This window comes from Pezoporus occidentalis, unplaced genomic scaffold (assembly GCF_034315485.1).
Source record: "Pezoporus occidentalis ecotype Australia unplaced genomic scaffold, CSIRO_AGI_Poc_V1 ctg5, whole genome shotgun sequence".
NCBI classification, from domain to species: Eukaryota; Metazoa; Chordata; class Aves; order Psittaciformes; family Psittacidae; genus Pezoporus; species Pezoporus occidentalis.
The window spans coordinates 11229431-11255853 of NW_026915835.1; the positions used below are offsets into that span (position 1 = coordinate 11229431).

Genomic DNA, 26423 nt, shown 5'->3' on the forward strand with positions numbered 1-26423 from the left:
CCTGCCCGGCCACCGCCGCGCTCTCCTCGTCCGGGCACTCCACGGAGGCCCAGGGCGGGCGCGGTGCGGGGAGGAACCGCCCGCGCTCCCCGTAGGCAGGGCATCCCGCAGGGCCGGCCCCCTTCGTCGGGCTGGGTGGGGTGTAGGGGGGGGGCGGGGGTGGAGTAGGGTGAAATAGAGGCGGGCGTGTATCACCGGGTAGATACCCGCGGCCAGGTACAGGCGGAGGCACTGACGACACTGGAGTGGCTGGGCGCTCGGGCTGTGGCTCCTGGGGAGTGAGCGCACGACTAGCCACCGCCTGCCCGCCCGGAGCCGCCCGCGGGCAGTCCCCCTGCGCCGGGGCGGGCAGCCCGTCCGCGCCGCACCCGCCGCCTCCTGCAGCCCGCCTCATGGCTACCAGAGTGTTGACCATGAGCGCGCGCCTGGGTCCCGCGCAGCAGCCCGAGGAGCCGGTGTTCGCGCAGCTCAAGCCCGTGCTGGGGGCCAGGGACGCAGCGATCTTTCCCGGGGACGACCTCAAGCAGCAACAGCCACCGCCGCCGCCTCAGCAGCAACCGCCGCAGCAGCAGCAGCACCCGGGGGGCGGTGGCGGCGGCGCGACCCTGCCAGCCGAGGAGATGGTACAGGTAGGCGGTGGGCAACCCCTCACGGCCCACCGGCAGTCGCCCGGGCGGGCGGGGAGTGGCCGTGAGGAACGGACGGGCGGGAGAGCGGGATTGGGTGGGGCCGCGGTGCGGGGCGAGGGCAGCGGACCCCGAGGTGCGAGTCTGAGCCGGCGGGTGCGTGTGTGAGGGGGAGCGGCCGCCGCCGCCCAGCCCGCCTGCGCGGAGCAGAGAGCGCTCCCGCCTTCCCGCCGGCGGAGCCCGGTGAGGCGGCCGGGGCTGAGGCGGGGCGCGGGCTCCAGGGCGGCTGACGGGGCGTTGTGGGGAGCGGGGCTGCCCCCGCGGGTGTGTTGAAAGCCGCAGCTGCTGCCTGCTTGCTTGCCCGGCGGCGGGATTAGAGCGGCCGCCTGTCCCCTCGCCCACGCTAGGAGTCATGTTCAGGGGGGAACGGGGACACGGCACACCGGGCGAGAGGGGACTTCCCGGGACTTTCTGCCCGTCCCGGGAGCGGATCCACCGGCAAACAGCTGGAGGAGCTAACAGGAGCAAGGCGGCGGCCGCAGCCCCGCGAAGGGTGTTCGCTGAGAAGCGGCACCCGGCAGGCAGCGGCCGTGAGGAGACACCGACCTGGCGCTGCTGCGTGTCAGCCTTGTCCCTGGGAAGGGGCGTCCCGGGGATCCCCCGGTGCCGGGCAGCGGTCTGACGGGAGTTGCGTTTCGGTAGCGCCTTCCCCAGCGAATAAATAACTCTTCAAAGCGAGCTGCTCTCGGCTCGTAAACAAGGGCTGGAAAAAGTAGCCTGGCATGTCGGGGCAGATCCACATCAAAGGGACGGGAAAGGCGGCTCTGTTTGTGGTGTTTACCGGGGGTCTTTGAAGAAAGGCCCTAAAAATCCACTTTCTGGCAGAGTTGCTGTTTGTCAGCTGCTTTCTCCTGTGGGGCGCTAAACGGGTCTGGTATGAGCGCTCTCTTGACAGGGCAGGGGGGAATGTAGCATTTGCCCACTGGAGAGTGCGTGATAAATGCTTTGCCGATGACTCTACCAGCAATGGATCGGACTCCAGCCACCCACGGATTCCCTCGCACCACTACGCTAAGGGAAACATTTCCCAGTAATTAAAGAGCTTTCCTAGTACCGAGGCATGCATGGATAGACACATGTTTATCACGCTGTTGACCAATTATACACTGTATAGATTACTATTTTATTTAAAGTATAGTGCTGGAGACGCTTCACACAAAGGGTACTCTGAGGCAGTCAACCCGTCCTCTTTTTATTTAGCATTATTTATAACTTTAACATTTTGGTGTCGTATTTTTAATCAAATGCCTTTGGTTAAAAAATGATGATGAAAGATATTGGAAGTATATATATAAAAAAAAACCATTATTTGAAGTGTTAGCATTCAAATAGCCAGCTGAGGATGTGGCTTTTAGCGTTAGCATTTCAAAGAGAATCGGGTGAAACAGATAGGCAGTCACCCTGCTCCAGCAGTGAATTCCAGAGCGGGAGATCTGCAGATTAGGCAGAGTGCCTGTCATTTCTGCACCTCGCGCTGTCTGGTAGGCATAAAAGATGGAAAGTTTGCCGTGCACTGAAATACCGGCTCGCTCTTCGTGCTTGCTGTGCATGAACGACTCATGCCATGGCTTTTTCTCCTTGTCCTTGGTGATGCTGATTATCACGCCGATTATAAAAGACAGGTTTTCATTAGCGTGAAGGTTTATAGCTTCCTCCGTAGGTAGCTTGTGGCCAGCTGAACAGTATTGCTTTTTATTTGCAAAACCTCACGTGACTTGCATGCCATCATCTTTCTCAGATGGTAACACATAATGTGGGTTATGGTTTGTTTTGTTTTTGTAGACAAGATGTGAAATGGAGAAATACCTGGCACCTCAGCTTCCGCCTGTCCCCGTCATCCCTGAGCATAAGAAATACAGAAGAGACAGTGCCTCGGTTGTAGACCAGTTTTTCACTGACAGCGAAGGGTTGCCTTACAGCATCAACATGAATGTCTTCCTCCCCGACATCAGCCACCTGAGAACTGGCCTGTACAAATCCCAGCGACCTTGTGTAACCCACATCAAGACAGAGCCAGTCACCGTCTTCAGTCACCAGAGCGAAACTACTGCCCCTGCCCCCCCCACTCAGGCCCTCCCTGAATTTACCAGCATCTTCAGCTCCCACCAGACCCCTGATGTGAACAACATTTTCATCAAGCAGGAGCTTCCTACTCCAGACGTTCATCTTTCCGTCACACCCCAGCAAGGCCAGTTGTATCAGCTTCTGAGCTCACCGGATTTAGATATGCCCAACACTACTACTCAGGCAGCCGTGATGGACTCCCTTAACAATGTCTCCATGCCATCAGCCATGACGGGCCTTAACACGCTCTCCTCGGCTGTTCCACAGACTGCAATGAAACAGTTCCAGGGCATCCCCCCCTGCACCTACACCATGCCAAACCAGTTTCTGCAGCAGCAGGCTACTTACTTCCCTCCTTCCCCTCCAAGCTCTGAGCCTGGAAGTCCAGACAGACAAGCAGAGATGCTGCAGAATTTAACCCCTCCTCCATCATACGCTGCAACTATAGCTTCCAAGCTGGCAATTCACAATCCGAATTTACCAGCAGCTTTGCCCATAACCCCCCAGAACATCCAACCAGTCAGATACAACAGGAGAAGTAACCCAGATTTGGAGAAAAGACGTATCCACTACTGTGACTATCCTGGTAAGCGATCTGTGCCAGAAAATACCAGCTCTTGCAATAATAAAAATGGGGAATAATCGTGGGTGGGGTATAAGTGTTTTTTCTTTAGCTGTAGTCTGCACCTAGGGAGAATCAAATATTTCCTTGCCGAAGTAAAATTTCTCTGTTGTTTTGTGTGGCACATGTTCACATGGTTTAAATAATATACACCCTTCATGTCATTTATAATTCTCTTAAATACCTGAGCTTATTTTATCATGATGCAAAAATTGTACTCTGTAGGAAAAAAAAAAAAGAACAATAAAAATTATGGTCTCCTGTAATGTAAGTCAGTGTGACCATGTAGCTCCTGCTTGCACTTTCCTAATGCCCATGATGGAGCAGAGCCTTTGTCCAGTGCATCACAGCTCAGTTAGATTCTGCTCACGCTGAAAGAGCCATTTCAGCTCCCAGTAGCCGAGGCCATGGCCATTTCTTCCGTTTTACAAACGGGATCCAGCTGCCCACATAAATCCATTAAAGTTGTCTCTGAAAATTGTCCACAGATGGATTCCCTTCCATCCTTTTCTGTGTTGAAGGAAAGATAGACCTGGCTATAAACTGCGCTGCCATGTAGTACATGATCCCAGATAAAAGATACTCACACCCATCCGAGCACAGAGAAAAGCTGCTGCTCGTGGCTCATCTCCCCCTTTACCAACATAACTCTCAGTGAGGTATTACCCATTCAGTGTACCTTGTGATAAATGTTCAGTGGGAGAGTTACGCTGAGCCCTGGATGACAGTGACTCCAAGTCTGCTTTGATGAAATCCTTTAGGAAATATTTAAAAAATAAAGTTCTACTCTGAGATTTTAACCTACCTAGCAGGTGTTACAGTACGTAGATTGTAGCAGCTATTGGTCTATCCTACATTACAAGGTAGTAAGTCTACCAGAAACACGTGTTTTTCTCTTCTCTGTGTAAAGCAACATAGCCCTAGGAACTTTCTTTATCAAATCTTAACTCTAAAGAATGATGGTGCCAGAAGGTACTAAACTTAAATGTTTCCAGCTAGTACCCCAGCACCTAAATGTAACATGGAGTGTTAATGTTCTCCCTGCTGAAATGCCTCTCTGCTTTTTTGTTTTGTCTTGTAGGCTGCACAAAAGTTTATACGAAATCTTCTCACTTAAAAGCGCACCTGAGAACTCACACGGGTATGTACTCACTGTATCTCACAGTCTCTTGTTCGTTCATGGCTTACACGTTTTCTGAGAAAGTAAGCATGTTTGATCTGCCATCTTCTCCCTGCTTTCCGTGGAGTGCTATGGGTTCAGGCTAGCTGTTCAGTTAAGAAAAATTTTAGGGTTCAGTCAATGAGGAGAAAAATTGCTTTTATTCTTGCTGCAGTTTACATAAACCTTTTATAATACAGAACTTAAAATAGGTAAGAATAAACAGATGAAGCTTTCCTTTTCAATATAAAGTGTTACCAAAAAAGGACTTTTTTCCCCTGAATAATGAATTAATCGTAGTGAACATATTAGAGTTTTCAAGACTCATTTAAATAGGTAGAATTTTCTTGCTTGGGCTTTTTCTTTGACCTGTTAGAATTATTTAGTCTTAGATTTTTTTTTTTTTTTCAGAAATGTCATGAAAATTCCCAGGATATTTCTGTTTCCTTAGCTAAGTATGCCTTTTTTTTTAAAGACAAATTATTCTATATATTTATTTTTTAAAAAGAGAGTTAATTTTTGGTCAGTGAAAGACATTACAATGGAGGAAATTTAAAGTGTCAGTGTGTCACGCTTGGTTTTTGTACCTCAGTCAAATTCTGCCAGCAGCTACAGAGGCTGTCCCTGTTGGTGGGCCTGCATGGAGCAGAGCTGGGTACAGTGTTGCTTGTGCATGGGTGCAGGAGCCATGCAGGCAGAGGACAGGGTTGGAAGGTGGAACCTCCTGCCTTAGGTACTTTTCCTAAGCATTCACCCGCTGAGGCAGGGGGAAGAAGGAGGGAAATGGGAGTAAAACGTAGCTCACCAACAGCGTGCCTGAAACTATTTAGGACAGTTCTTAGCTGGGATGTTTGTACAGAACTGCTCATGCTAAATCAGTGAATGCACATGACTGATCTCGTAAATAAATGAGAGAGCTGTGACTCCTGTTTTTAAAACAAAGAGTGAACCCCACCTCTTCTCTGTGTGGACCTCGATTCAGAGCAAAACACAAGGCAGAGTTGAAGCAACTTGTTTATTGAAGCAGGCTGTTGGCGTTGCAGCTGTGCCGTTCAAGTAATGGGGTTTCACCTAAATTTAAATCATAAATCAGAACAAAACTTAACATGAGCTATGATCTAACAAAATGTTTCGCTATCTCTATGGAAACAAGGCCTTCTATTCAGCAGCTATTTTGAATCGATCGTTGGATTATCGTAAAGAAATTGAGTATCTCCAGGCTAAATGTTACTATAGAAGTTTTGTTTTGATAAATGAGTTATCTGTGCTGCAGTCACAGTCAAAAATTGCAAGCAATCGTACAAATGTTACTGCCTTGCATTAGTAATAGACTAAGCAAGAACACTGTTAAAAATATTTTTGATATATGTAATCACTCCTTAGCCATAAACTCAGTAAGAAGGGAATATTTTCATGAGGCTCTAAACCTGAATAATCTCAGCGAGTATAATCCTGTTGCTCTTTAATAAATAATCTGTAAATTTAAGGGTGTGTGATTTCCCCTTGCGCACTTTAGCCAGCAACTAAATACAGCTTTAAATATCTCACTTGCTATTACACGATAACTAGGAAGAGAGATAAAAGCAAAGCTTTAGTCTAAGAACGAACAATTACATAGTCAGCATTTCAAATGTACTCATTTCCTTTGTAAAATCAGTTTATATCTTTTTTTTTTTGGTAACGACTGTAGGGTGTATAAACTTAATACCTGTGTGCACAGAAATACAGACCATGTTGCTAACATATATTGATTAGGGTCACTAATGTTTATTGTTGCCTTCACTTTTTTACCTATAGATATTTGACCTTAGAAATGCGGATGAATGTGCAAAGGTCAGAGGAGCTGATGTATTCATGGAAACAAGAATGTTGTTTTAGATAAAAATCTAGTGAACTTAAGCAGGTCTGTAATACAAAGGGTCTTCTGGGGAGGTGAATGAAGGGATAAACTGTCTAAGGTGTGCATTACATGCAGGAATGTGAGTCTGTATCCTGTTACCTGCATTATTTCACAGTTTGCATTAGTTTAACTGTCTTGAATATTCAGTTAATACTTGAGGATTTCCAGCACCGATTCTGATCTCTGCTTTAACATATGGTTGAAGTGTATATTATGGGGAAAATCTCTGACTTACCCAGTACTGTAAATCCATTAAGTGAACGTTAAAGTAAATGAGTGCAAACTCGGGGAAACCTGTGAAGTTGCACATCTCCCCCAGGAGCACAGGGGAATCTTGTTATTGATCTCCAAAGAGAAGGGCTCCATGCTGAGGGCTAAATTTGGGTGTGTACCTCTGTGCATCCCATCCCCCAGCACTGTGAATTCATACTGCACTATGAAGTTTTGATTATTTATTTTTTAAGTTGTTTTTTTTTTCCCTTTTTTTAAGGACTTCTGTGAAGCTTTTACCTTCAAAGTCTAAAGCAAGTGTCACGTAATCCATTTTAATAAAGTTGTGTATGATATTCTTTCAAATCCCTTCAGGTATAGCAGACCTGTTTATCTGGCTAAACCCGTTCTTTAGTAATCATGGACCACTGAAGTTGTTTTCTCCTTATTCTTAGTTTCTTAACAATACCTTTTAAAATTGGCTGCAGTCTCTCTCTCATCCCAACCAGTTCCCGCCCTTTTCAGCAATCTGTCATCTTAAAATAAAAGAGCCTGCAGCAGAGTTTGTCTGCCATTAAAAGTCAAGACAAACCTTATGGTTTTCCTTTTGTATTGGAAAATCTCAGCCTTTTCACAGTATTTACTTAGCAGCCTTTCTCTTCTGAAAGGCTTTCACTGGGTTTAGTAGGCATTCTTTGAGAACAAACCTAAGGGACATGTTGTTTTTGATAGGTGGAATGTAGGCTGTGGTCTTTTTTTTTTTCCTTTTTTAAACTCAGATCTGAACACACTGTCAGACTTTATAAATTACAATTAAATAAAACTACAGAAAATGGGCAAAAGAAAAATCCATTGCATTTTTCTTCTTGGGTGTGCCCAAGGTGTTTACCTTGCACCATGTCAGGTGGTATTAGCTGGTGTAGTTATGCTGATTTAATGTAATTACACTGAACTTTTGTAGTTGATGAAGAATCCAATATTCACTAATGAGCGAAGCAAGGTTAATGTGTAAGGAGTACCTGTCACTGAAGCAGGCATGTGGGTTTTTCTCTCTAAGTAATGCTGTAGCACTCGTAAATTGTGAAGTAAATTTTAGTTGTGTGTGTTAGGTAACCCTAAAATTGAACATGAACAAAGATTTTAATGCTGCAAAGTTACAGGACATTTTGTATCCATCTGCATGCAGTTCTGAAGCAGACTTCTGATACATTTTAATACCTCAAAACTCTTAAGTATGATATCTTACCTCTATATTATTTGTTCCTGAAACAGGTAAAATGGTATTCAGTATGCTAAGGTGCCTGTTGGAACATCTCTCAAAACAGATTGGAGTTTTTGACCTTTTGAAGCAGGGATTTTTCTTTTAAAACAATTTTACCTGTTAGTCATGGAACAAGTTTTTGTTTCATAACCAGCATTGTGCAACTATGGTATATGATTGGGGACGGAGTTGTGCATTTGTTGCAGGCTGTCCAGCCGTAAAACCACCTTCAGGCTCTGGCATAAGAGCTATAATGTGCCAAATGTCACTGAAAAGCAGTTACTTGTGTGTTGTAGATAAACCTCATTCAGTTCCTTTTCTGGCATCTGAGTATGTACACATATATATCAAGTACTCCCTTAGAAACAGCATTCCTATAACTTACCTTGTTAGATTTCTTAATGTTAAAGATACGCATTGTGGAAGTTGAGCCCTTCATATTCACTGTGGGGAATACCTTACCTGGGCCCTACCTGTAACGCTGCAGAAGAGCTGCTGGCTCCATGGTGGGGGTTTTCTTTTATTATTTCTGTGAACAGCTGCACACTTCAGACTTGTGTATGGTTTTAAGAGGAAAATCTGTCATTGTTTTGAACACATTAAGGCACACACATCGAGGACATTTTCCAGCTGCATATTGGTTTTCTGTATACAGAGTCTTTGTACAGGCATGTTGTCTGGTCACATGGTGGGCTTGCCATTAATAGTTTCAAGCATTAACTGCAGAACTATTTCATCTCTATCTATAGATCTAGTTTGGTGATGGGAAGTGGAAGCTGAGATAACTGAAGAGAAATGGCATTTCTCTAAATGAGATCCACTCAAAATACTTCCACTGTTCCTAGTTATTTCAAATGTTTATGTAAGCGTGGGACAGCTGCTGACTTGTGTGGTTCCTCAAGGTGTTAAACATTTTTATTTTAGATCTCTGCCTCAATAGATCCAGAATTAGGCGCTGATCAACATCAGTATTAGGACCAGTTGTGTGCAATAGACTTCCACAGCCCATAGGACTTGACACTCCCAGCTTACCATAGCTGTATGCGGATGCTTGTCAAAGGAGGTACCATACAGAATTGCCTGGGAATTTGGGATGCCTGTTGTTCAGAAGGAAGGACAAGCGGTAGCTGGTCTTCTACTGCAGAAAAGCACCTTTTGAAAACATGTATTGACTCAATTCTGAGACTTACGTGGGGGATTTCTCTTATGGTGTACAAGTGGGGAGTGGAGGCCTCAAGATTCAGCTTCGCTCAGGGTTGCAGCATTCTGTGTACATAGCAAATCTCATCCTGGAAAAATCTTTGCATCATGAAAACTGCTATTAAGTAATACCTCTGTGCAGATTCTGCTTCTTTAACCTGCTAGATGAGTCAGTTGCACAGATTATAGTTTAAGGGAGGCGTCGGTAAATGCCATCATTGATAGAGACAATAAGGAAAAATAGAGGCAAGTTAAATAAAACTATTGACAAAGTGCATTAAAGTGCAGTGTTGCTAGACACTGCTGGAGAATATGTTGATATCTTTTATTTATGAATTCTGCTAAATCCATTAGTTGCCTGTGTGAGAAATGGAAGTACATTATTTTCCTGTGCAAACCACAGTTTAAGGGAAAATAATGTGCTTTTATTTTTCAAATACATTGTGAATGATTGCAGATCTTGGGATTAATTGATCTGGTTCTTTATCTGTAGCCATAAGCAAAATGAGACATGTTTGAATGTGTTGTTCAAAAGAGGCTGAAATCTTAGCAATACACACCTAAATTTTAGTGAAGTATTAGTGACCATTCACGTCAGTGTCGAGCACACAATTTTTATGAAGCAGGAATTAAATTCCAAGGTGTCAGGTGAGGGGTACTCCTGTTAGATTTTTAGATACTGAAAAGAAAAGCCTAATATTTTCTTTCTGATTAGAAGTCTAGAAAGTCCCTCTAAGCATGAAAGCTTAAAAAAACCTGTTGTTTCTGTCAATTGCTCCCTGAGAGGATTAAACTTCAGTTCCAGGATATTTGATTCCTGATAAGGCAACTGTTGACCTAAGAGACCAGCTTTAAATATAGTTCATTTTCAGTCCGCCCTACATAGGCTAATATAGTCCTAAGATTCACAGCAATTGCCAGTGATTAAAACTTTCCCTTATTTGATTAGACATTCCTTATTGTAATTAATTTCTGAGCTTGACTGGAACGATTGACTTCTTGTTCCAGGGTAGTGTTGGTGTTTGTTGTTTGTTAGATGACCTGCACCTCCCATTGGTGAAAGATTAGAAACATTTAAGTAATGTCCTAGTTTAGTCTGAGTATCTTGGTAGCAGCATTCCTGTCCTGTCAGCTTGCATTATTTATATTCAGGGTCTCTAACAACTCTGATTAAAGACATATTAAAACCTTTGATTTTGGCAAGTGTACAGTGCCTCGCTTTGAGTTAAAACTGCTTTAATGTATTGCGCTTTTTTTTTGTGTGTATGTGTGTGTGTGTGTGTGCATACAGTGGATGGAAATCTGGAAGTCTACAGTACACGTTGAATAAATTCCATTTTAAAAGCACCTCTTATCTGACTGTACAAGAGCTAGTGTTATTGGTGTGTGTTCTTGCACCATGGGCATGTATGAGGAAATGTGTTCTTCAGCACAGGACATATAGACACAGCAATGCACCCCAGTTGGCATGGACTTCTGATGAACCTACTTTAAAAAAAAAATTTCTTTCCTCTTTGTTTGCATATCTCCTTGAAGAGAGACCACCTCTGTTAAGACAGAATGTTATACCAGAAAGAAAATAAACCATCACACAGGCCAGTCAAGATTCCCCAGTAATCCTTGAACTGCGTAAGACAACACTTAACGAGTGCTTCAAGCACTGGTAGGAGTGCTGAGGAGAAGATAATGCCTTCTGTGCCTCTCTAGTCAGAAGGTGAATGATGCACAACTCGATTGTCCTGTTTGCTTACCAGGCAGTTTCCTTTTTTTTTCCTGTGCGTGCTTCTGTTAAGAGATCAAATACTGCTTGGTTTAGCAGTCATCAGCCTTACACAGTACAACAGCTCTCTGTTACAGGATTCCTTAAAATGCTGTTTTGCCGTGAAGTAGTACTTAACGGTCACTCTCTAGCCATTACTATACTAGGCAGAGGCTTTACCACGTTTAAAAATGTACGGCATATCTTACGGATTTGTATTACTGGTGGATGTTTCAAGGACTAAATTTATTTTGTCACTCACAAAATAAGCTGGATGTACCTTATGTACTGTCAGCCCTCTGATCCATCTCCATCTTGGACAACTGAGGATTTCAGTGCTCTAAAGTGCTTTTAGACACCTGATGGACATTTTATGTTGAAATTTCAGCTTTCTGCTATTTCTCAAAAAAAAAATGAAACAAAACAACACACTCCAAAAACCACAAAAACAACAAAACCCTGTCTTTAAAAAGAGCAAAAAAAAAAACTCCCAACAAACCACCCCCACCCCCCCAACAAGCTGCTTTTAATGATGACTAAAGTGCTTAGTCAATAGCAATAGCAGAAGGAAGGTCTAATTTTAGGTAAATGTTGAGAGCTAAAAACCTCTTTTGAATGAGTGCAGACATACACCCAAGCAGCAACTTTCATTTCCAGTTAGCCTGGAAGAGACCAAAGTTAAAAACCTTAGTGCTATAAACTAGGGGAAACCTATTTCAGGCAAACTAAAACAGAGGAAACACATTTCATTTGTTTGGTTTGGTTTTTTTTTCTCACACCATGTGAGGGAACCAAGACAACTGATGTTAAGATGTGAAAAAATTGAAAGCAAATGCGCAAAAAAATCCAAAATTATCTGTTCTTAAATAATACAGGTTATGCATATAACTGGTGCAATTACAGTGCTGAAACCTATGCTTTGCCTTTTTATCACACCTAATTGTGTATTTTTTAAGGCTGAACCCTTGCCACTAGAAACAATTCCATAATAGAAACGAGTAATATTAAAATGATGGAAAGAATGGCGGGTGGTGTCTTTACACTTTTATACCCTCACAAGCAGTAATCAGGTATTGTCTTTTTAGAGTCTTTGACAAGTATGCTGCATTTTCTTCTTCAAGGAAGCTCCAAACTCACTTTTTTGACAGAAATTTCTGATAGGAAATAAGAGAAGTTGCAGGCCTTGGCTGGTGTAATACCTGTATTGGGGTTTCTACATACCAACAGAGTTACGTAACTTTAGATTTGAAAATCTGGCCCTTGTTTGCAGTTTTACATTTAAAGAAAGCTGTCCTAGCAGGGAATTGCAGAAATAAATAAGGAAGCTTATTTTCTGTTGATGGGAAATTCATCATTAATGGAGGTTTTCAGTGACTTGGTTTTTTCCAAACAGGATTTTAAACAGAAATATTTTCTTGAGCAGAGGCTACATGTTGAAGATACAGGGTGTCTTCAAAACGACCATCACCCCCACCACCACTGGTGGCACTGTACCTTATCCAAATGGACACAGCCATGATGGTCACTGCCAGTGGCTAGAATTAGTGTTCGGAAAGCAGTTGGTGCCTTTGACACCACTAAATCCCCCAAAAATACATTAAAGAGAGAAGAGCCCACACAATGTGCCTCACTGGTCCAGACCGTTCTGTTGCGGGATCAACAAGGATCCTGAAACTTGTGATTTACCTTGGAATAGTTTTATCAGTTGAAGCGGCTGGTTAGGTTAGCATGTTATATGTGCATGTCCAGACATATTTTTGACATCCTTACAATCTCACGCCTTAGAAATTCTGGTTTGTTTTTTTTGTGTTTGGTTTTGTGGTGTTTTTTTTTTTTGTAACAGACACACACTTCAAGCAGAATAGTCTTCTTTCAGGTTAAACTACCTTATCTCTTGCTAGGTGCTTTCTGTTAAAGAGCTTCCAAACTAAACAAGAGGGCTTAAAATTTCTGTGCTCAAGTACAAGTCTGTTTCTCATACTCCACAAATGTATTTCTTTTAAACTGGAGAATGGATGCATATTAACAGCTCAAGAACTTAAAAATATATTTTGTGATGTATATGCCTAGCAAAACATTTTAAACCAGTGATACTGGAAGGAGGTTATGCAGAAATCCAATTAAACTTATGAAATCCGTATCCTGTTGAAGTATAATTTAAAGGAAAGCAGTTCTGTTTCCCAGAAGTGCTGTGTATAATATTTCTGGCTTGGGAAGAAAGGGTTGGAGTGTGCTGTTTGGCTGGAAATTGGTACCAGCTTCCTCCATGGTGTTTTAGTTAACAGTGTTGACATTCTAACAAATCCTGTGGAAGCTCCCCTGAAGTGGAGGAGTTAGCTGTTTTCTTGCTTTTACAGTGAAATATTTGTTTGATACCGCGATCGTGTTCCAGTAACTGTGTTGTACTACCTTTGCATTTGATGACCAGTGGCATTCTTGGTTTTAACACCCTATAGAAGCCCTAAATTGCTGGAGGAAAACCAAATATTTCTGAAACTTTACAGCTACTGTATTTCCCACAATCATTAAAGTAAACAAATCTTACATTACTATGTAGGCAATGAAAACAGGGGATAAAGGGTTCAGTGTCCCTTGTTGTGTATACCTGCTTTTTAAAAAATAAATCTTCATCACGAGATTTCTCAGCAAAGAAGTAGGATCACTTCAGAAAATATGTAACATGAGGCTCTTTTTCCCTTGCTGCAGGAGCTTAAACCAAATTCTTATTTCTGCTGAATGACAAAAAGCATGTGTATAGGTTGAGAGAAAATACTACTAGCTAGTTGTTGTTCTGCTTTCTTTAAAGGAGTGAAAATAATCTCCACCTTCTTTTTCTTGCCCCCCTTCCTCCTTGCCCAAAAGGAAAACATTTAAAATTGATGCAGTTCTTAAATAGAACTTTCCAACGGAAACTAGTATTACAAACATAGATATTCAGTATTTTACCCCTAGGATTTATTCAAAATAATCAGTGCCTCTACACACTGGCACTAAAAATACATTTTCCAGTTCTCACTGTTGGCCAAAGCAGGGGTTAAAAGCAGCATTCTGGCTTTACTTTCCAGTACATAAAAGTAACACTGTTAATTTGTGTAAAGGCACCAGCTTGTTCCCTGCCCTATCCCCTGAGTTTAGCTGGGTTTAGCTAGGTTTAGCTCAGGTCTGCAGAAGGGCTGGCCAGGAGGAGCAGTCAGTGCATGGCACTGCCCAGTTTTATCTCTGAGCAGCGCTGCTGCCCAGGAGGGTTGGTGGCTGTTGCAGGCAGGGAAGAGACCAGGACAGCAAGATGGTTTCTAGATGGTGTCTCCGGGAAATGGAGTCCCCTGGAGTTCAATGGGGGTCTCTGATTCAGCGTTGACCTGGAAGCTGTGGCATCCAGCAAGACACGGGGTTCTGCAGCTGAGAGTTCGCATGCTAGGAGCCTTCATATCACCTGCTCATGCTGTTTGCAGATTAGAAAATGTTTTAGAAGGGGACAGCAGTTTTGTTTGGACTCAGGCAGGGTGAGGTACCAACTCCACGTGACAGCTTTGAGACTCCTTTTGTGGTACAGTGTATGTATGGTGAAACTGCGCATACTTATACCTTCTTGATGCCAGGCTTGGAAACTGATTTTAACTTCCTGGTCCTTTAAGGAAGGAAGGTTTTTAACTTCTGGTCTGGTCCAGATATTGCTAGGTTTCTGTTCAACTAGTGGTGTTTTCCTGCTATCTTTACCATTTCTCATTCCTCATGTGAAGTGTATAAGCAGGTGTTTGGAGTATGTAGAGGCTTGACCATACATATGTTCTGTGTGGGCAGTTAGGGTGGCAGGATCACAAGACTGGGAGTTTAGCATCAAGTATAATATAACAGTTTTAAGTGAAGGCTTTTAAAGAAGAGTTTGAAGCCAGTGTGTGAGAAAGGGAGAAAGAAAGGAGAGAAAGAAATACACTGGCTTTAAGTTAAGGTGCTTCAAATGACGGATTAATGTTTTGTGCGACCTGTGTGCACGTGTGTTTTAACACAGAGCGCTCACGGAAGATCTCCCTGGTGCTGTGCCTATGGGAGCAGCAGCAGTCTTACAGACAGCATTAATAACCCAGTTTAAATACATTAAGAATGATGTATATAGTACAGAAGATCCCTTGCTGAATAAAGATCTTTTCTGTCATTCTGCCATGAAGAGTAAATGTGTTATCTCACCTGGCTTCTCTGCTGTTATAAATGCTTTACACACTGGGTTTGAATGAAATCTATATTTTAACCTGTATAGGTTGCATGGAGCAAAAGAGTCCTCAGTGGATCATTCCGGTCGTCAGTCAGCATCAGATAAGAGTATATTCAGCTATGACAGAAATTTGTAATGATTTGTGTTCTGATTTGCTATCCACCAAATACTTTTGAACTCTGTGAGAGGAGATGCCAGGCTCTAAGTTTGTTTTTCTTAAGGGATGATACGTTTCCACTGTGATTTCAATAAATCCCAGTCTCTGTTTATGCAATGAAGTGGCTGGGGGGGGGGGGGGTATTTTTTCTTGTAGAGGTCTGGTCCTGGTTCTGACTGTGCTGCAAACATGAAGTCACATCCCCATTGTGAGCAAAGGGCTGGTTTTGCTCTTAGTAGTAGACAGAAATTTGCTAGTTACTTGATCAGAGAAGCAGTAGAAACTCCCAGACAAAACCAGTTTCATAATTTCATCTGTATGATAAATTAGCACCTCTGAAGTAATGTTTTGTAGTTTCTCAGATGGTGTTCTCTGCATAGCTGGTACAGAACAAACAGTCTTATTGCAGGATACTGGCTCCTGTCTTTCTTCCGCATGCTTGTGTGACGATAAACCAGGGAAAAGTAGGAGTCACTCCACTCGGCTGTGGATTGAGACTGTGAGGGTAAAGGTCTGAGACCAATGGAGGGGCAGAAGCTCTGTAAGATGTGTTGGAAAAGACTTTTTGGAAAGCTCAGACTTGTTCTGATTCTGCTCCAGATGAAGCTACTGCCAGGTGCTTTGACAAACTCATTTTTCTTTCTCTTTTTTGCCAAATGAGTCAAGTTAATATAAAGGCTATAGATAACAATCCATTCTCCCAACTGAAAAGTGTTTTTGTCAACCAACATCAAGGAATAGCCTATAAATGGGTAATCTTAGCCTCTTTATTTATATGAAGCTTGCTTGCATGGTGACATCATGTCCATACCCGCTTCTGAGCAGGTGTACTTACACGCAGAAAGTTCTGGTTTCACACAGAAGTCAACTTGGCTTTGTGGCTTTATAGTTCTTCCATTTCAACAAACACCTATAAATAACAGGCATGCTTAAAATACCTCATTTATGATTCTAAAATGGATGAATGCAAGCATTTAGGTGCTCATGCTGGTGTGTTCAAGACCAGCTGGATAGTTTGAAGCTGTATTTGGAGCTGCTGTAACACAGCAAGTTCTCAGAGATGACATGCTCCCCATACATCAGTATAGACTGATGGATACTGCAAGCACTAAAATATGGCTGTTTAAACACCTGATTGTATATGTTAAATGTTAAATTCTTAAAACTGCTTTGATTGTTTGGGTACTTTCTCCTACATATAGCTAGCCCAAATTGGGATACCACAAGTGTTTATTGCCCCTTAGATTTTAGAAAATACTATCCATGTGGTGTTTGTAACACACTGTACCCCTTTCTTTGCACATCAGAAGCTCTTGAATAATCTGCACACTACAAAGAATCTTTATAGAAATCTTCCTTCCCATTTCAGACCTCTTAAAAAAACTCTCTATAATTTAATTTACCCATTTAAAAAAGGTGCAAGCATAAGTCACAAACTAGGCCGGATTGTCACATTCAACTGCTTTTTCCCCTACTCCCTCTCACACTGAGATGAGTGTAAGGGGGGGGTATTTCAGTCTCATCTAGGTTTTTTTTTCTCTGTGATTTTTCTGTACCATAGCTGCCTCTAATTTGTGTGTTTGAAGGTTTCGTATATTTTATGTGTTAAATCATGGAATCACTGAATTGATAGAATTGAAAGGGACCTCTGGAGATCAGAGAGAAGAGCAAGATTTGCTGGAAAAACAAAGGGGCTGTTGGTTTGAGGCCTACTGAATAGATACATGAAGAAGCATCAGCTCCTCCATTGTCATTGTCATTTATTTCTGGTTTAAATTGAAGAGCAGTGCCATGCAATATGATCTTGAATCATTTTTCTCCTGAAGAGTGGCAGCTGACATTGTCATTTCTCTGTGCTCTCTTTCAGGTGAGAAGCCATACAAGTGCACGTGGGAGGGCTGCGACTGGCGATTTGCTCGCTCAGATGAGTTAACGCGCCACTACAGGAAGCACACAGGGGCAAAGCCCTTCCAGTGCGCAGTCTGCAATCGCAGCTTCTCCCGCTCTGACCACCTGGCTCTCCACATGAAGAGGCATCAGAACTGAAAGCTGTACTTGTCGTTGAGGCTGTTTTGTATCTATGCAATTTCCCATTGACTGTTGACGCGCAACTAAATTTAGTTTAATTTTTGAGTATGGGTTACCCATTTAAAAGAAATCTCGAAAGAAACTGGAAATGTATATTTTGTATATTTATGCAGAAAAAGGGAAGACACTGTATCACAGTACCAGCGTGTTCAGTCACTTGTTTGCTCTCATGATGTATATGGCTTTAGTCAGCAGGTTACATCTCTTCACAAGTATTATGTCTTGACACATTGCAGCTTTATACATTTTTTTTTTCCTCTTGCAGTGTTTTGACCAAAGCACTGTCATTATTGTGACAATGTTTAGTAAACAAATTAATGAGAGGCTGCAGGTGAATGAACACAGTGGAAAAGCCATGAATTGTAATCTGTCAGGTTTTTACTGGACATACTTAGTACTTGTGGGGGTTTTTCTTAAACGTTAAGTCATTCTGTGGAAAAAGGTACATAGGAAAATTCATAAACAGCCATAGAACAAACATTTTGTTCTGTATGTTGCATGTTTGCTATGACAAAGATTTTGTAAATATGCAAATCAGCTTTTTAGGTTTAATACAAAAAGTTTTCTAACAATCATCTGAAAAAAGGCAGTTGTTTTACATTTGATAACACGGCACATTTACAGAAAAAAAGTTATTTAAATACCTCTCAAAACCATACTGACTTAGCTTTGTTTTTCTTCAGAGAAATGAGCTAGACATTCAGATGTGTCGTACCTGTTAACTAAAATGGTGTGCACTGAATATTCAAAACAGGATTTTGTTTTCAAGTTGCTTAAAAGGGCAAAGACATGGAGAATGAACCGTAAAGTCATCATTGGAAGCTTAACTAACGGGGATAGTTGCAAGGAACACAGAATGTTAAACCTCTTACTATAAGCTAAACTTAGTATCACTTTAAAAAGAAGGATTTAGAATGCAATTTTCATATACAGACACATTAAGCTGGTTCAGCACCAGTGTGATCTAGTTTTGTGTGGATATTGCATGTAATTTACTAGAAGGTAAGGATACAGTGATTTTGTGTCAAATTACAGCACAGTCTAGTTAATCCACTGTTGAGATTGACACACGCAATGGAAAACTTACTGCTGACAAAAGTAGCTGAAACTCCACTGAAGACAGTGAGGCGGTGCCCTTTTATGCTAACAATGACTTTGATCCACCATGTTCAGCCTAGAAATAGTAGATGGAGGGCCAAAGATGAGGTTAGACCATGTAGGATTTGGCCAGGCAACAGGAGAAAACCAAGCAAACTTAGGAAGTGTCTGGACTCCACAAGCTGTAACATTAAGCTGTCAACCAAAGGCTAGAATAGACAATCAAAATACCAAAAAAAAGGATCTTGCAGGAAAACCTAGCTTTGTTAAAACTGTTGTTTGTCTTTATTTATTTGTGGTATATGATAGACTCTCTTTTTTTTTTAAGACAATTTTACATATACTTGATAAATTATAGTTTTGTTTGTTATAGTTAGAAATGTTGCTATTAATGTAAATAGTTGACAAACGATGTAAATAATTTTGTAAGGCTTCAAATGTTTGTACATGGAAACATGCAGGAATTGGTTGCTGTTTTGCTTCTTTTGGCCCCCCCCCCCCCCCCCCTTTTTGTATTGTGGTATTTCCTATGCAAATGATGGAGCAAACAGCTGTATAGTTGTAGAATGTTTTGAGAGAGAATGAAATGGTTTATATATAAAGACTCTTTTTTTTTTTTTGCAAAATAAAACAAAGTGCCTAATGTGTGTTTGCCTGTGTGTGTGTGTGTGCTCTCTGTAGCTCCTGACAGGGACAGCTCTGTGGTTTTGCACGGGGAGCTGGAAATCATAGCAACATGAAGCTAAGAATGTTCGTTCTTCACAGCAAGGATTGTCTCTTTGGAAAGTACCTGGCACTTCCGTATCCTGCCCTGATGAAAATAATAAATAGGAACAGAGAAGGGATCGTGCTTTTCTGCTATCGGAACTTTAAAGGAAGTGTATGGTAGCCTGAAAGTGGGTGGTGCAATTGTCCACAGTATCTAGATGGTAAATTAAAGGTACCCTTTGGACACATGAAAGTATACAAATTCTCTTCAACTTTCAAAGTGGGTAAAACCTACTCACACTTCTGACAACCTATAGTGTTGGCAGAAAGAAGTTTCTTCCAAAAAAAGTCCTTTCATGCCCTCGGAAGACAAGAAGGTCCCACAGCAGGACTGTGCAGTCCCCCACAGCAGATTCTCCTTTTCAGTGTTTTTCCCTTGGGAGATGGAAGTGTGGTTCTGTTGATAAATTGAGGTGGATGAGATCTAGGGGTTACATCTGTCTTGTGGTCACTTCCTCCAAGCTTAAAGAAAAGAGGCACGCTGAGCATTTTAGAAGAAATGTAACTTCAGTCAAAGAGTCAGTTTGAATATCATTTACTACCAAATTATAATCATCCAATTAAATCAACTGTCAGGTTATTAAAATTTCAGTTGTTCTCTTGTAAACTCTGAGCTCCTAAATCCTTTCTCGAATGCCTCTGCTCTTTCCTTACAACCTAACTTTGATTTTTCTTTCTTTCTTTGATGTTTCTCTCCTAACCTCTCCCACATGTCAGCTAATCCCTCCTTTTAAAAAAATACCTAAGGTAGCATTAAGGAAGTCGGTGAAGACCTGGTTAATTACCAAGAAATTCTGCCTGCGTCTCACCTAACTGCACAACCACAAACACGAGAGCGATGTGTTGGAAAACAGGGAGAGAGAACTCCCAGCAGCACTGCTGTGGCATTCTCTTTTCTGGTCCAGCCATTAGGAAAACACACGTGTTTCTTAGGAGCCTGTCTTGCTCCGATGGGAAGCTGGCAATGAATTGGGCAATCAGTCATGTGCCATCACCGTGAAAGAGAGCTACCAGAGCTTATTTTGCTCAGCGCAGGGTGAAGTGAGTAACAGCATGGCAGCATGGGGCATTCGGAGCTACGAGCCTCCCTGTTCAGCTCAGCCCATCAATTTGGGGTTGGAGCAGTGAAGGGTTTGATAGCCCTTTAGTCCTGGGCAGTTAGGTCTTCTCCCATCCTGTGTTTTGTCCCAACTCCATAGATGAAGGCAGCACTTGCTTTTGAGTTTCTCATGTCTTTTCACAATGAAAGCCCGCTGATTGCGTGGTTTTAGCCTCCAACATTGCCTCATACTTGTTTTAGATGTTTCTGTTGCTCAGCTACCTGGTTGCATAAACCAGCTTAATGGCTTCATATTAATCTTGAATGAAAGGCCATAATTAGGCCCATCTACTTCAGAGCGTTTAACCTAATGCAAACAGAGACAGGCACAGCAGACCCGTGCAGCTAATACATTACAAAACCAAAAGCAGAGGAGCTTTCTTCACTGGCAAGTGCTATGTCCGCAACACACCATGTTAATGCAGTAGCTCAGCAGCATGGCTGATCTTGAAACCTGCCATAAAAACAGTATCACCATAGGCCCTGCTTGTTTTATTTAAAGCAGCTGGCACAGAGTCCCCCAGGGTACTGAGGCCACCCTCAAATCCAACTCTCCAATTATCCTTCAGCACCTGAATTATCATTCCACACGAAGAGGGAAATACCAGTTGGCCAACTGGCTTTTCTGGTGGCCACGTGAACACCTAGTCCTCTTGACTGGGTGCAGAGTTCCTTCCTGTGGTTTTCAATGTGAGTTAAGGGCCTGATCCTCCACAGATGTGCCTCTGTGCCCACATAGGAACTCTTTGACCTTCCTTACACGGATCCCTGCATGGATCCTTGTTTTAATCTGGTCAGTACGTTGCCATGAAGCTCTGCCATGCTCTACAATAGTGGTGTTGCTGTTGACCTTAATGAAAGAGAGTCTGGCTCAACAACTGATTATTACCTGAAAGAATGTGATGAATTACTCATGTGCTGAATAATGCACCCTGCTACTTTGAGTGCAGTAAGACAGAGGGAATTTGTTGGCCACTGTAAGTAGCAGAAGCAGCTTGATGGATCTGCTTTTAATAAAATGACTATCATCCTTTGCTTGTGTTTACTTACTCCTCTTCTCCTCCACTACTAACCATTAGGCTGCTGTTGTCATGTACTGTGTTTCAAGTACTCTCACCAATGCTGCTTGTTTGGGATTTGGGATTGGATTTGGCACTGGCAGGGCAGGCAGAGTCCAGTCTGTCTACGGTGAACAAAGGCCCTTGTATGGCAAATGAAGAGTGCTGTGGTTCCCGAGATGTCTTTGATGTTGTTATTGTGCTTTTTAAAAATAGTTACTGTTTACATATAAATCTGTATGCAAATACGTATTGGTGCATGTGTGTGTGCATGCGTGTGCATTTGCATATTCAGTTCAATCCTGAATCTTGGCAAATACTTGCTTTTTGACAACGTGTCATGGCAGCGAGCTCCACAGCCTAGCTGAGGAGCGGCAGGGGAGGAGAAAGTGGGTGCTCCCCTGTTTCTACACAGAATTCCCAAACAGCTGGGAAAGTTTAAAAGTCTGTTTTCTCCACTGTGGGTACTGTACTGAGGGAGAAACGTAACAATGAATTTCTGTTTCCAAGGATTAGGTTATTTCTTTATTTTGAAGTAGTCTAAATTTGTGTGTGTGAGAGAGAGCTGTGGGGAGAGGGAGAGGCAATATATTGCAGAAACAAAGCTAATTCACACTGAAGAAGAGACTGTTCAGCTAGGCAAGTTAAAAACATGAGTTATTTCTGCAGGAGAACCTGTGCAGGTGTCAGCAGACAGAATCCTGAAATGAGGTCTCAGGTTTATCTTGTCAAAACAGACTTCATAGAATCACATAATCATAGAATAATAGAATGGTTTGGATTGGAAAGGACCTTAAGACTCATCCAGATCCAACCCCCTGCCACTGAACAGGGACAACTTCCTCAAGACCATGCTGCTCCAAGCCCCATCCAATATGGTCTTGAACACTGCCAGGGATGGAGCAGCCACAGCTTCTCTGGGCAACCTGTGCCAGTGCCTCACCAACCTCATGGTAAAGAATTTCTTCCTAATGTCTGATCTAAATCTCCCCTCTTCCAGCTTAAAGCCATCATCCCTTGTCCTATCACTGCATGCCCTTCTCAAAAGTCACCTCCAGATTTCTTGTATGTCCCCTTTAGGCACTGGAAACTGCGCTAAGGTCTCCCCAGACCCTTCTCTTCTCCAGGCTGAACAAACCCAACTCTCTCAGCCTGTCTCCATAGCAGAGGTGCTCCAGTCCTCTGATCATCTTCATGGCCTTCTCTTGACTCACTCAAGCAGGTCCGTTTCCCTCTTGTAAGCTGAATGCAGTACCACAAGTGGGGTCTCACAGGAGCAGAGTAGGGTGGGAGAATCACCTCCCTTGGCCTGCTGGTCATGCTGCTTCTTCCTCCCTTAGCTCTGCTTACATTTCCCAGTCTCTACAAGATCTCATTTCTGCTGGCCATCAGTCTCAGGCTTGATTTGTATGTCCCATTGCTCCCACAACTTCAGCTACTGCTGTTGCTCCTTCCCACCGCACCAGCAGCTGGTGATGGGCTTAGGCTAGTGCTGCCCCTGCCCTCCTGCTGCACTGCTTCCGCTGGGGCACACATCTCAGCTAACTCAGGTCTTAATTCATGGCATAAAGAGTAACAGCTTGTTTACTTTCTGTCAGTCTCCCTGTGCTGTATGACCACGGCAAACTTCCTCTTTTCCTTATGTGCAGTGCCTGTATCAATACATGGCACATGCTACTACTACGTTCAGAATGGCTTTTGCACCCAGTGTGATCTTTTTTCAGTGAAGGGCTCAGGAAGCTGATTAAAGCCTTCTTCTTCCCGTGGGATCGAGCAAAGGAGGATTCTTGCACTTCTGAGTCAGCAACTCAGCACTACTTAGCTGTTCACCATGGAGTCATGGGGTTTCCAACCTTCTTTTTTGTGCTGACGTCCCCATTTTCTTGCCTTACTCTTTTTACTATAGTAGTCAGTTCAACCGCTTCAGCTACAGGAAGCTTTAGGAAAATGTGGTTTGCCTCTTTCTTAAGAACTGAGGGGTCACATTGGCTGATCTGCCATCTCCTCTGCCTAGGAAATCAAAGTCTAAAGCCTCTTCTAAATAATATCCCCAAAGGCCACTTCTCTTCCCAGCCTCAGTTGTTGTTTCTGTTTGTACTTGTTTTGTTTAGCTGGCTATTGTTATTGTGGTTTCTCATTATTTCCAACCCGTTGGGGTGGATCACTAGACCAAAAATAATGATGAAGGCACCCTCAGAAGGACCAGAGTCCCAGTGTCCCAGGTCAGTACCCACGCTGCGAGGTTGCAGATTCACGGCTTTCTTTTTCCAGTCCCAGGAATCTGACACTCTTGGCTTCTCGCAAGCCTAAGAAGGGGAGAAGCAGAGTGAACCCTTTCTGTGCCTCAGTAGCCTGAGACCTGGTGTATCTCCTGTGAAGTCAGGGAAGTTGGATTTTGTCTCTCTCTGGCCCATGAGGAACAGGTACCACATCTCCCAGCCACCAGAAGATTGTCCTGGTTCACAGATCAGCCTATCAAACAGGGGCACCATCACCAAGTTCCTTCAAATAGGTAACTTCACAAAGGAAAACAATGACAGCTTCTGAGAAGCTTCATCCTGTACACATGCAGGAAGTGAGCTGGAAGAATGCCTTTGACATGAAAACTCCCAGAGGATTTAGGCAGAGCAATACCCTGTTTCTGGATACTGACCAGGGAAGAGGGTGACCTGAGTCCCTAACAGCATGAAGCCTGAGGCTCTGTTGCATATCTGCCCAAGCACAGCTCTAGGAACACAAGGATTTTCAAAACTCATAAATTTATTGGCATACAGAGTTTACCCTGTAGGGTTAAACTTTAGCAGTACAAAGGTTTTCTGGGTTATGTGCTTACATTACACCCCACTTTAGGTGCTAAATCTGTTCTTGGTGGATCAGCCCTGATATTTTGCTTCAGTGAGAAGAAGCAACGTGCAGCTTCAGTAACTCACATGACTGGAGAAGGCTTGATAAATCTGTTTCTGCTGGCTGCATTGGCACCAGAGCTGTCCTTGAGGTCTGGGTCTGCAGGAGCAGCCTTCTCCCTTGGTAGCAATAATGCAGAGCTGGCACCAGGTGAGCACTGCCACCACCTTGGAGGTGACTCTGGCCACCTTGTACACTTCCTGCTGGACCAGGAACCTCCATGAGTGTTTGAAGTGATATGGTGAAATAGGATTTAATTTGAAAACTGCTGCATTGGAGTATGACACAAAAGATGACCTGAAGTCTGAGTGTTTTGCTCTCGGGGAGGTTTCATACTAGATCTATTGATTCCAGTGTTTTAAACTGCAGTCTTTCCCGAGGCCAGGTCCAGATTTGATCCTGAAGAAGAGGTTTATTTTCCAGTTTTGTTTGAATACACTGATCTCCCAAGAGCAAAATTTGTAAGATTTCTGCTGTGGAGGATGGCAGAACTCCTGTCAGATTAACACCATTCCCTCTGTTGCTCGCTATCAGAAAGAACCTTACATCATCCAAACCTTTCCCCTCAGCCCATCTCTGATGAATCCCTTAAATGGACACTCACATTCATGAAGTGTTCATGAGAAAAAGCAATAGTAATGTGTCCAGATAGGCTTGAGGTTGAAGTTGGTTTGGCTTGGTTTCTTGTTCTCAGTCTTCTCAGGTAAATAATGAAATAGCAGCAGTTTTCGTATACAAATATTTGTATGCTATTACTAGATTTACCTGTGGCTTCCCCTCCACCCCAAAAATTAATAATTTGCTGCTTTCCTAACAGTAGGTTTGTTTTTTCTCCTGTGCTGTTATCAGGCTAGAACTGAGAATCATTCCTCCTTTGAAGAAGCTCAGACAAATGGGTAAGCCAGGCTTAATGTCCCCAGGGGAAAACTTACTTCATTTCTGAAACATTAACAACAGCAATCAAATGAAATGTGAGCATTTTCAGAGTACATACTGTGCCTTAGGACATTTAAGCTAATTTCTTGAATAAAGGAACTTTTCAGTAGCCTTAAAGAAGCATGCCCTGAAAAGACAGTTCTGAATACCAGCTATTCTGACGTGTACCATCTGCAGAAAAAGTAGGCTCAAGAAATCCATGTGTTCCTCTTTTTGTGAGATTATTTTGTTGGATGGGGCTTTGAGCAATCTGGTCTAGTGGAAGGCATCCCTTCCCATGACAGGAGGGTTTGAACTAGATGAGCTTTAAGGTCCCTTCCAATCAAAACCAAATAATGCACATTTGCATTATTTAGGTTGCATATAGTGGCTGGTAGATGTTCCTTCATGTGCTTGTGGCCAGCTATGGTCACATGCAATGGTCGTTGCTGTTTTGCAATGGTCCCTTAGAACCACCTCCTGCTTTTTCTCCTCGTTGTTACTCACTTTGTCCCCTTGGTGGGGAGCAGGGTGTTAGCTGAGGTCTGGTGAAGGGAGGGTGACCATCTGACCAGTCTTCCATTTGTTTCCAAGCAAATGTCCTTTTCGTGCAAATACTGCCAGCCACCACAGCACCATGAGGTACATGGGTTGGTTCTCCATGCCGTGCCTGGAGAAACATCTGGGGTTGGCTCACTTGCTGATAAAACTGAATAAACTTGAACTGTATGCTGCTTGAACAACCATGGTTTGGACCATGATCGGATAGGCACAGGATTTGAATAATTTTCCAGTGCTCAGTGTAAGTACAGAAAGTTCCCATCTGCTCCCTCTCAGACTTCTACTTCTTAATGCCATGGGGGAATAAGCAAAATGGACAAATGGGTTCCCCCCCTCCTGCCCCTCCCAAGTGTGTTATTCTCGCAAGCATAAACGTCCAAAAAAAACCTCCTTAGCAATTAATGGAAATAAATCAGTCTTACAGCCAAGGCAATGCATAACATCAGTCTACAAGCAAATATATATGTTTATGCCAGGAAGTTGGATAAGCAGCTTTCTCCTTGGAATGGTGTAGTTGTACAAGTATCAAGTTTGAGCAACCATGCTATGTCACTACTAGTAAATTAAGCATGTCTGGGACCATCCCTGGTGCTGTTGGAGATGAAAATCAAATGGAGGCATTCACAGAATCACAGAATTGCAGAATGGTTTGGGTTGGATGGGACCTTCAAAAGTCATCTAGTCCAACCCTCCTGCAATGAGCA

The 26423-nt window shown here is 43.0% G+C and overlaps 1 protein-coding gene across 2 annotated transcripts; it reads left to right on the top strand.

Moving 5' to 3' along the window:
* Window positions 1-138: 138 nt before the first annotated feature.
* On the top strand, window positions 139-19059 carry KLF5 (KLF transcription factor 5). Of its 2 annotated transcripts, none has more exons than XM_062636871.1 (4): window positions 139-629; window positions 2469-3336; window positions 4454-4513; window positions 17096-19059. In XM_062636871.1, the coding sequence occupies exons 1-4, from the start codon at window positions 393-395 to the stop codon at window positions 17272-17274; spliced, it is 1344 nt and encodes a 447-aa protein (XP_062492855.1). In that variant the 5' UTR covers window positions 139-392; the 3' UTR covers window positions 17275-19059. The 2 variants fall into 2 exon arrangements, with proteins under 2 accessions (XP_062492855.1, XP_062492857.1); XM_062636873.1 differs by lacking the exon at window positions 139-629 and adding an exon at window positions 724-869.
* The last annotated feature ends 7364 nt before the right edge of the window (window positions 19060-26423 follow it).